The 12,183-nt window shown below is 39.3% G+C and overlaps 1 protein-coding gene across 2 annotated transcripts in view; it reads right to left on the bottom strand.

The window, feature by feature from the left end:
- The window catches only part of LOC105496835 (SH3 domain binding glutamate rich protein like 2), a 72,096-nt gene that overhangs the window by 17,198 nt on the left and 42,715 nt on the right, over nucleotides 1-12,183 (bottom strand). Inside the window, exons 2-3 of one of the 2 annotated variants that reach the window (XM_071096815.1) lie at nucleotides 11,818-11,934; nucleotides 9,838-10,023 (exon numbers count right to left, since the gene is read on the bottom strand). In XM_071096815.1, coding sequence (XP_070952916.1) covers nucleotides 9,838-10,023; nucleotides 11,818-11,907 — 276 coding nt within the window. In that variant the 5' untranslated portion in view covers nucleotides 11,908-11,934. The remainder of the gene's footprint in view (nucleotides 1-9,837; nucleotides 10,024-11,817; nucleotides 11,935-12,183) is intronic. The other variant, XM_011767449.2, reaches the window with a different exon arrangement.

A 12,183-nucleotide genomic window follows, 5' to 3' on the forward strand; every position in this document is an offset into this window, starting at 1 on the left:
AAGGGGAATTTGTATCACACCCTCTCTACTACTCAACTTTCCCCTCCTGGTATCTGGAAAGATGCCACATAGGAATATTTACAGGAAAATATCTGATGGAGAAGATTCTCCTTGATTAGATAACTGATCTTTTAGACACAAGGCCTTGGAATACAGATTTTCAAATGCAGATAAATGTTCCTAAGAAAATGCTACCTGTGGGATAGGTGAGCTTCTAACAGAGTTAGTTTTCTAAACGGATTTCATCGTAAAATTTTAAAAGTAGATTCAATAAGATTGCTTTTAACAATCTGGCTTTGAACTTTATTAATAAAATGGGAATGCAGCACAGTCTGGCTTAACGGACTTCAAACTATATACTGCAAATGCTCAGAACCTTGACAAGGCATGTCCCAACAGAATGGGCTGGCTACCTCCTGAGCTGAAAACACCTGTGTAGGTATTTACTCATTCATACAACCATGTTTGTTAGGTATGTTCTGTGTTCCTAGCAACCTAATGGATACCACATACTAAGATAAATAGGGTAAAGGTGAGCACACGGTGCTTGGAAACCAACTGAAGGCAAAGACATGAAAAAAACCTATAACTATCATAATAGCAATAATAAGGCACAAATTTGCTGGGCATGGGGGAGAGGAACTAATAACCAGAGTCCTAGTTAATTAAAGAAAGTGTAATAACAACACACCTTTGGATTGAGCTTTGAGAGAAAAACAGGGCAGAATTATGGAGGATGTAAAAATTATAGGATTTGGTAATCAACTGGGTATATGAGGTAAGGAAGATCAGTGTAGGGTGATTTTTTAGGGCTTTCCCTTAAGTATCATATAGTAGATGTAGCCATTAGCCCTAAATAAATAACATCTATATCTTCAAACTAGAGCACAATCTCCTGTGGATAATAGTTACAATTTTGGACTTTTGCTTTTTTTTCCTTCTCACTGACTCTAAACAGAACTCTAGTCTAACACGTTATTACTGCAGACAGGCTACGAGGTAGGTCAAAATTTCTGTCCATTGTTTTGTTCTACTCCATTCTACCAGATGACACACTCAATTGTCAGGACAGAGACCTGGCAAACAGCCAATCCAGTGTTTCTCAAATATATCCACTAAGGAACTCCAAAAGGCAGAGGGAAATGTGAATGGAATGTCCAGAGCAGGGGCAGACGGTGGAAGGGACTGTGAGCTAAGAAGGATGTTTACGGCCAGCAGCGGTGGCTCATGCCCGTAATCCCAGCACTTTGGGAGGCTGAGGCGGGTGGATCACAAGGTCAGGATATAAAGACCTGGTCAACATGGTGAAACCCCACCTCTACCAAATATACAAAAATTAGCCAGGCATGGTGGCGTGTGCCTGCAGTCCCAGCTACTCGAGAGGCTGAGGCAGGAAAATTGCTTGAACCTGGCTGCATTGAGTGGTGATTGTGCCACTGCACTCCAGCCTGGGCAACAAAACGATACTCCATCTCAAAAAAAAAAGGAAAGATGTTTGTATTTGTAAAGGTTGAAAAACAAAATAAAAACAACTAATAAAAACCAAAACAGAAATGAATATGCAATAGAGAACTACATGGCCCTCAAAGTCTAAAATATTTACTAGGTGGCTTGATCCCTGATCTAGAGGATTGAAGCACGGATTTTGAAGCAGGCCCCACAGATGTGAAATTCCTTTGAACCTTTGTTTAATCTTAAAACTTAATGGAAATGAGACATCTTGACTTATAATATGCCAGTTTTCTTTTTATTGTTATTATACTCTAAGTTCTAGGGCACATGTGCAGGTTTGTTACATAGGTATACATGTACCATATTGGTTTGCTGCACCCATCAACTCATCATTTACATTAGGTATTTCTCCTACTGCTATCCCTCCCCTAGCTCCCTACCCCCCGACAGGCTCTGGTATGTGATGTTCTCCACCCTGTGTCCAAGTGATCTCATTGTTCAGTTCCCACCTATGAGTGAGAACATGCGGTGTTTAATTTTCTGTCCTTGTGATAGTTTTCTGAGAATGATGGTTTCCAGCTTCATCCATGTCCCTGCAAATGACATGAACTCATCCTTTTTTATGGCTGCATGGTATTCCATGGTGTATATGTGCCACATTTTCTTAATCCAGTCTATCATTGATGGACATTTGGGTTGGTTCCAAGTCTCTGCTATTGTGAATAGTGCTGCAATAAACATACATGTGCATGTGTCTTTATAGTACCAGTGTTTGTTTTGCTATTAAAAATATTAAGTTTTGCAACATGGTGAAAATCTTCAAGTCAAGTGGATGTTCTGGGCAGATAGGCAGTCTTTATTCTCTGACTTTGGGCACCCCCAGGTACTGAGAAACCCAACTCTGGTTTTATCAGCAACACATATAATAATCATCTTGTGATGGAAGGAGACAAGGAGATGTGTTAGCATTTTCTTACCATTTGTGGAGGCTCAGAAGCACAGCCCAAGCACAACTAAGTGTATACAGTTGCAATTGTTCTCAAGTGCAGTGTTTATGTAAGACTTTTGGGAACAATGTCTTGGGATCATATGTTTTAAGTGCATTTGGGATCTTTTCTGAAGCATGAAGAACCTAATTCCATTATTGGGACTCCAGCGTGGGCTACAGAGCGAGACTCCATCTCAAAAAAAAAAATAATAATTACAAAGAGGCAATATATAAAGCAAATAAATAACTGAAAAAGAAAATTAAGAAAACAATTTTATTTACAACAGCATCAAAAATAATAAAATAGGAATAAAACTAACTAAGTGGCAAAAGATTTGTACACTGAAAACTACAAAACATGCTGAAAAAATGTAAAGGAGATTCAAATAAATGGATATCCCATGTTCATGGATTAGAAGATAATATTATAGATGTCAATAATACCCAAGCAATCTATAGATTCAACATGATCCCTATTAAAATTTCAACAGCAGTTTTTGCAGAAATAGAAAAAAAACTCATCCTAAAATTCATATGGCAAATCAACGGACCCTGAAGAGCCAAAACAATTTTGAAAAAGAACAAAGTTAAAGGACTTACACTTTCTGATTTCAAAACATATTACAAAGCTATAGTCATCAAACAGTGTGATACTACATAGAGACATACATATAGACTAATGGCACAGAACAGAGAGTCCAAAATAAACCCTTCTATATATGGTCAAATAACAGACAAGCATACCAAGACCATTCATTGAGAAAAAAGATGGTCTTGGCCGGGCGCGGTGGCTCAAGCCTGTAATCCCAGCACTTTGGGAGGCCGAGACGGGCGGATCACGAGGTCAGGAGATCGAGACCATCCTGGCTAACACAGTGAAACCCCGTCTCTACTAAAAAATACAAAAAAATAGCCGGGCGAGGAGGCGGGCGCCTGTAGTCCCAGCTACTCGGGAGGCTAAGGCAGGAGAATGGCGCAAACCCAGGAGGCGGAGCTTGCAGTGAGCTGAGATCCAGCCACTGCACTCCAGCCTGGGCGACGGAGCCAGACTCCGTCTCAAAAAAAAAAAAAAAAAAAAAAAAAAAGATGGTCTCTTCAACAGTATTGGGAAAACTGGGTATCTACATGCAAAAGAATGAAGTTAGAACCTAATGTTACACTAGGTACAAAAGCTAACTTGAAACAGATTAAAGACATAAACCCAAGGCCCAAAACTATAAAACTTCTAGAAGAAAACACAGGGGAAAAGCTCCATGACATTGGATTTGGCAAACAATGATTTCCCAGATATGATACCAAAAGCACAAGTAACAAGAGCAAAAACAGACAAACGGTACTACATTAAGCTTAAAACCTTTTGTTCATCAAAGGACACAATCAACAGAGTGAAAAGGCAACTTATGGAGTGGGGGAAAATATTTGCCAATCAGATAAGGGATTAATATCCAAATATATAAAGGACACCAACAGCTCAAAAACAAAAAAATCAAATAACCTAATTTTAAAATGAGCAAAGAACCTGAACAGATACTTTTTCAAAGATAATATACAAATGGCTAACAAATACATTCAAAAGATGCTCAACATCGCTAATCATCAGAGATATGCAAATCAAAACCACAATGAGTTATCACCTCACGCTCATTAGAGTAGATACCATCTAAAAAATAACAAAAAATAACAAGTGTTGGTGAGGATGTGTAGAAGTTAGAACCTCTCATGGCCGGGCGCGGTGGCTCAAGCCTGTAATCCCAGCACTTTGGGAGGCCGAGACGGGTGGATCACGACGTCAGGAGTTCGAGACCATCCTGGCTAACACGGTGAAACCCCGTCTCTACTAAAAAATACAAAAAACTAGCCGGGCGAGGTGGTGGGCGCCTGTAGTCCCAGCTACTCGGGAGGCTGAGGCAGGAGAATGGCGTAAAAACCCGGGAGGCGGAGCTTGCAATGAGCTGAGATCCGGCCACTGCACTCCAGCCTGGGCGACACAGCAAGACTCCGTCTCAAAAAAAAAAAAAAAAAAAAAAAAAAAGAAGTTAGAACCTCTCTGCAATGTTGGTAGGTAATCTTGGTAGGCAAAATGGTACAATTGCTATAGAAAATAATTTGGCTATTCCTCCCAAAATTAAAAATAGAACTACCATACAATCTAGCAATCTCACTTCTAGATATATATTTAAAAGAAACTATCAATAGAGTAAACTATCAATAGAGCCTACAAATGGGAGAAAATATTCACAAACTATGCTTCTGACAAAGGTCTAATATCCAGAATTTATAAGGAACTTAAATCAACAAGCAAAAAACAAATAATCCCATTAAAAGGACATGAACAGACACTTCTCAAAAGAATACATAAAAGCAGCCAAAAAAACCACGAAAAAATGTTCATCATCACTAATCACTAGAGAAATGCAAATCAAAATCACAATGAGATACCATCTCACATCAGTGAGAATGGCCAACAGAAAACCAAATACTGCATGTTCTCACATACATATGGGAGCTGAACATCGAGGACCCACGGACATAAAATGCGAACAATTGACACTGCAAACTACTAGAGTGGGAAGGGAAGTGGATATGGGTCAAAAAACTACCTATTGGGTACTATGCTCACTATCTTAGTGAAATATACCCATGTAACACACCTGTACATGTACTCCCTGTATCTAAAATAAAAGAAATATAAAATAATTTTAAAAATTAAAAGAACTGAAAACAGGGTTTCAAAGAGATATCTGCACTCCCATGTTCATAGCAGCACTATTCACAATAGCCAAGAGGTGAATGTAATCCAAATGTCCATCAATGGATGAATAAATAAACAAAATGTGGCAAATACATACAATGGAATACTATGCTGTCTTGATAAGGAAGGAAATTTTGTCACATGCTAGAACATGGATGAACCTCGAAGATATTATGCCAAGTGAAAGAAGCCAGTTGCAAAAAGACAAGTAGTGTGTGATTCCACTTAGTTGAACTATCTAAAGTAGATACTTTATAGAGAGAAAGTGGAATAGTGGTTACCAGGAGCTGACGAAGGGGGCAAAGGGGAGTTGTTTAATGGATATAGAGTTTCAGATCTGCAAGACGAAAAAGTTCTAGGGATCTGCTTCACAACAATGTAAATATATTTAATACTACTGAACTGTACACTTAAAAGTGCTTAAGATAGTAGGTGTTATATGTTTTTATCACAATAAAGAAAATTTTTAGGCTGGGCGCGGTGGCTCACGCCTGTAATCCCAGCACTTTAGGAGGCCGAGGCGGGCGGATTATGAGGTCAGGAGATGGAGACCATCCTGGCTAACACAGTGAAACCCCATCTCTACTAAAGAATACAAAAAATTAGCCAGGCGTAGTGGCGAGCGCCTATAGTCCCAGCTACTTGGGAGGCTGAGGCAGGAGAATGGCGTGAACCCAGGAGGTGGAGGTTGCAGTGAGCCGAGATTGCGCCACTGCACTCCAGCCTGGGGCAGAGCAAGACTCCGTCTCAAAAAAAAAAAAAAGAAAATTTTTAAATTCATAAAAATATATAAAGAAATCCAAATCACCTGTTTGCTGAATAGAGAGAGAAAAGAAATGAAAGGGGAGTAGGTACTTTCCTTTAGTGTAAGTGGGTAAGTTTTCATTTCTGATGAATTGCACAAATGCCAGTTCCGCAGAGAGAGAACAAAGGGTTAAAACCTTGGACATGAGGCCCAGAGCTTTCTAAAATCCAAATCAGACACTACAATTCATCATAAAAGCCAAAGTGTTGAATCCTTTACCTTTAGAATCTCGTCACCCACATTCTCAGAGAAGGAAGAATCCTGCTCACAGTAAGAATTGATTCCACTCCATGGAATCAACAGGAATAAGTTGTGCCAGTTTGGGTTCTTGATGCAAATAACTGAGAAAGACACTAGCAACTTTGAGGGAAAGGAATTATGGAGGTATCACAGGGAGTTGGCAAGACTCTATGTCAAAACTAGAGGACCAGTTCAGAAAACAGAAGAAATTTCCCTGTCTGGGTAGCCAAGAATACACTCATGTCACACCCCAGATCAGCTCCATAAGGACACCAGCCACAGCTATGGTTGGCCCCATCCCCCCGGACACTCACTGCCACAAACAACCTCCAACTGACCCTGTATTTCTACATCATCCCCTCAATGTTCAAATTCTGGGGTAGAAAAAACTGATTGGTCATGCCAGGGAGATTCCATTCAGTGGGGAACTCTTACCAAAAGGCAAGATATTCAACTGCTAAATGAAAGAGAGGGCAATTGTCCACACTGGTTACCAAGTAGCTTAGCAGCTGTTTACTCTATGTCTCACATGCCTAGCTCATCCAGGTTAAAATAAAGTAATAAATTCATTTCCACAGACTCCAAAGGGCAAAGATACATAGAGAGCTAGAAGTCATAAAAAGATAAAAATAAGGTGAGTAAGATTAACTGTATTCTATATTATTTTATTCATTCAATATATTCCTCTATTCAAACAGCACTATCTGCTTTTATGATGACAGAACAAAGATGTCTCTACTTCCTTTTTCTCCGTAAGTCAACAAAACAACAAAGATTTTCAAAATAGAGCCAGGAGATTCGATCTAAAGGCCTGAACCACAAAATAAGCAGTAAGTGGGAAGAGAAATGGTGAGAGATCTTAGAAAAAAGAGAATGGTCAAAACTCAATGTCTGCAGAAGTACTATCAACAAGAAGCAAGCTGTAGGGCTCCAGAAAAGGTCAGGAACTGGAGGCATCATCTATTGTGAAGGTACGGTGAGTGGGCAAAAGCAGAAAACAGAAAAATTGTTTGAAAGTCTGTATAAGCAGCAGTTAGATCCCAGGATGCCTCACGCTCCTTGAAGGAGCTAGAAGATATAAATACATTAATAATAAACATGGCTTGAGGGAAGCAAAAAAACGTATACACATGGGCACTGAAGAGAGACTGAAAACAGGGATAGGAAGTGAAAATCTGCATGCTAGAGAGTGAGACCTTCCATTTCCCTCACCCTACAGGTCCAGAACTCCAATAGCCAGGTAGAGATTCCCAAAGTAGGAGACTCAAAGGCCATTCTCTGGAAAAATTAAACCATCATCTGAGAAAGGACCTACTGAGAAAAGATACTACTATCAATATTTGCAATGAGAATGCTAACAGGCTACTGAGGCATCCCACAGGGAAACAAGCCTGCATTCATATAAGACACATATGCAGCTTCTAGTGAGCTTCCTAGTCTCACCTCTTACATGAACAAAAGACAAGGATCGACATACATCTAAGGAAAGCCCACCCCACCTGAGAAAAATAACCAAAACAAAGTGGAAAAAAAAAATCAGTGAAAACAGAAACAACACAGTAACAGAAGAAAACTTCAAATAAATCATATTTAATATCTTTAGTTAAGATCTTGTATTTATTTAATAGAAATACAACATTATTAAAAAGAATCACAGAGCAAGAAATGGGGAGAAAAGGACAAAAATTCATTGAAAGGATTTTGTACTTTCTCAGAAAGATCAAAAATCAAATAGGTGGACATTAGAAAAAAAAGATTAAAGTATTAGAAAATCAATGTAAGAAATCCAATATCCAAATTAATAGGCACTCAAGAGAAAGGGAACAAGGAAAAAAGTAGGGAGACAATTTTCAGAAAAAATAATATAAGAACACATGTAATCAGCAATCACAGAATTTCTTAAAAGGCATACCAAGCACTCAGCACAATGAATGAAAAATAGCTCATACCATAGTAATTCACCAAAAGATGTGGTGAATACATATATGAATAAGAGATTAAAATTTTCATAGAAAAAACTGACAAAAACATATAAACAATCAAGGAAAACGGCATTAGACATCTCAATTGTAGCACTGAAAACTAGGGGACACTGAATCAATATCATCAAAATCCTTTCCAACCTAGAATTCTGTACCCAGAAACTACCATTAAACCCTAAGACTAGAAAAGCATTTTTATCGCCTCGAAGTCTGAAGGACAGAAAACTGCTAGATTTTTGTTTTAAGCCTTCTAGCACTATTTGACTTACAGCTTTATTTTATTTTGAACTGTATACTTTGCAAACATTTTCAGCTATTACATCATTTAGGTCTGCAGGCACAAGAGTACATTTTATATCCTTGCTAATCATGAATAAAATACACCCTTGGTTACCACACACTTCTCTCAATAAAATATAAAATAATGATATTAGAAATCCCATAAAATAACAGCCTTCATTTTTATATAATAATATGCTTAAGAAATGCTTTCGAAACTATCACAAAGACAGATACTATCCCTTGCTTAAAGATAAGAAAACTTGGGCTTTTAAAAAGATAAGTAACTTTCCAAAGCTGTCCCAGACGACATAAGGCAGAACTAGAACTCAGTTACGTCTAACGCCATGTTCAGGATTCTCCTCAGGATGCTACAGGTAAGAATTCTCTGTATAATCTACACACGGCTTTATGTTGCAACTCCTCATTCTCCATTATGCACGTGGGGGAAGGGATTGTTTTCCTTGAAGCCACCAAAGGCTCTCTGTTATTCCTTTCCTCCATGCCAATTACAGCCTAGTATTTATTTCATCTCAAGCACCTCAGCTCTGTGGCTCCTTCTTCTTTAGACCGTCCTTAAATAACTACAGTACAGGCCCAAAAATAAACACTGACTTAGATACTCAGAGATATGGAAAAAGGCAAATCCTAACTTACTCTTTAGACAGAAGTTTCTCAACTATTTTTCTTAACCTAAGGAGTAAGAAAGTAGGTAGATAAATAGATGAAAGTGACTTCTTCATCTTCTCCTATGCTACATGCAGCAGGAAAGCACTCAATATATGTTCATATATGAGGTGCACTGATATTCTTAATCATCCCTCTGGCTCATTATCATAAGAAATGGAACTCTGGTTTACAATCAGCTATTAGCAGTTATTTATACCATAAAGGGATATTCAAAGATAATTATTCCCCTCTACTACTCTGCCCCCTAAAATGTATTAATTAAAAAATAATTTGATTAATAATTTAATAATAAAATGATTATTTTTAATGCTTCAAAATTTAGAACAGAATACACACATACATACATGCATACAAACACACACACACACAGAGCTTCCCTTCCTACTGCTGTTCCCAAAGCAAAGACAGAGCTCAGACCGACAGACACATGTGCACTCACATTCACATACCACACAGCCCTTGCACATACATACACAGTCCACAACCTCGGACTCACATCCCTTCTCAACTTCACCCTCTGTTAGACTTGCGGACCTGAATGGGCATTGGGTGAAGTCACAGTCTTCACTGGAAAAACCCACCTGAACTCTAAGTGACATGTGTTTTGAATAATAAAAAGAAACAGCATGATAACAGTCTAGACACTTACTCCACAGTATCGGTCGCCATTAAATATCTGAGGGGGCAGGGGGTTGCCCTGAGTGGGTTTCTTTTCCGGGGGGACGTTTTTGTACATCCACTGCCTCTGTTCTTCTGACATTGTGATATCCACCTCCTCAAACTCTATCTTGTTGGCTTCCAGAAATCTAACCACATCTTGCTGCTTCTTCTTTATCTAAAGAGAGAAGACAAACAAATAAGTAAAAATCCTTATCTGAAGCAGTAGGTATATACTTCCAAACTGAACTAGATTTATGTCATTGATACATAAAAAGAGGTGATTTATGTAGGTGTCACACACTGTCCACTCACTAGATACCCAGTGGAGGACTAAGCCAGTCCCAACACAGTTGTTTCTTTGATGATGTCGTTCTGTTTTGAGATGGAGTTTCTATGTTGCCCAAGCTGGTCTCAAACTCCTAGGCTCCAGTAATCTACCCACCTCAGACTCCCAAAGTGCTGGGATTGCAGGTATGAGCCACCACACCTGGTCACTAACACAGTCATTTCTTCAACCTAGACTGCCCAGAACTCCAGAGCACAATCCAGGTGGCTTGGAAAGAATGGACTATGAGATGAGAGAGTGACTTAGTTCTCAGTGGGCCATAACCACTCCCCATCCCATCCCCAACCCCACCCGCACCCTTGCAAGAAGTTGACATTTATAGTCATAAAAGCTCCCTTTGCCCAAAACCATCTGAAAACCATGTATAGCCCATCTGAGATGTCGACATTTCATTGATTCATGACAGCAGCAACATTTTTATTCTCCTCAGCAGCCTTCTTCAGAAATTCCACAGCTGTAGCCACTACCATGAAAGCATCCTTTCATCAATTCACAGGAGAAAAATGTTCTTCACTTCTAACGTGAGAGTAAACAACGAATATCATCTTACTTTGAACTCTGTTTCTTAACCCTTTTCATTCCTCTGATCTTTCACTTTTCCTTCTTCAGTCACTAGGGGTCAGATGTGCTCTTGAGGAGCTGCAAATCCATCTGCAGTTTTCAAAATGTTGCCTACCTTCTTTTTTTTTTTTTTTTTTTTTTTTGAGACAGAGTCTCGCTGTGTCGCCCAGGGTAGAGTGCAGTGGCCGGATCTCAGCTCACTGCAAGCTCCAGCTCCCGGGTTTTTACGCCATTTTCCTGCCTCAGCCTCCCGAGTAGCCGGGACTACAAGCGCCCGCCACCTCGCCCGGCTAGTTTTTTGTATTTTTTTTAGTAGAGACGGGGTTTCACCATGTTAGCCAGGATGGTCTCGAACTCCTGACCTCGTGATCCGCCCGTCTCGGCCTCCCAAAGTGCTGGGATTACAGGCTTGAGCCACCGCGCCCGGCAACCTACCTTCTTAAGAGTACCTATTAACTAATTGAAATGGAATGAAAACACAGTAGTCTCTCCTTATCCATGGGGGACACATTCCAAGACCCCCAGAAGACACCTGAAATGGCAGATAGTGCCAAACCAATATATATATGCTCTATTTTTTTAATCTGATGACCAGGAGGCATGTCCAGGTTTGTGCTTTAAAGAGATCACCTTAACACTATGCAGCTTATAAAGAAAAAAAAGAGAAGCTCTGTATGTACTGTTAACGCTGTTATGAAAAGCTCTCCAAGACATATTAGTAGGTTAAAAAGAAAAACAAGGAGCCGAACTATATGTAGACTAAGGTCACTTTAAAAAAAAATGGAGAAAAATAAGAACACAGTCATATTTGCTTGTTTTTATATTGTTTTAAAAAATTCCTGAAGGTCATATAAGAAACTAACAGAAGCGGTTAACCAAGGGCTGGGGGAGCAGGAATTGGGTAAGGACACAAAGTGGGAGCAAGAGTTTTACTTTAAAATGTTTTGAATATTATAATAAATGTGTTAATATTCAAAAGAGTAAACAGAAGAAATGTATTGCAATGAGAGAGAGGTGGCACCCTAGCTTCCACAGAACAGCTTGGAGGATGGCAGTACATACCACGGAGATGCCCTGTTTTATACAAATCACGTTTTCCCAGTGTGACATGAAGCAGAACTCAAAGCATTTTGTTGAGTCACTGGCTTCCATAATTCACTTATAAGAAAGGGCAGATTGCTTAAAAAGAAGAAATGAAAAAAACAAAACAGTTAAAACCTTAGAAAATTAGCTAGTACTATAGCAAATCACCCAAATAACAAGGTAGGAGAAACTTAACCCAGAGAAGGAAGTTTTCAAGTGGATGTTTGTGACATTAGCATCAGGAAGGAAGATGTGTCACACTACCACAGCCTGTTTGTCAGGTCTGCAGAAGTGAACATAACCTGGAACTGGGAGCACTCAACCTAGGGTGGCGGGGGCAGGCTG

Source organism: Macaca nemestrina, chromosome 5, assembly GCF_043159975.1.
Source record: "Macaca nemestrina isolate mMacNem1 chromosome 5, mMacNem.hap1, whole genome shotgun sequence".
NCBI classification, from domain to species: Eukaryota; Metazoa; Chordata; class Mammalia; order Primates; family Cercopithecidae; genus Macaca; species Macaca nemestrina.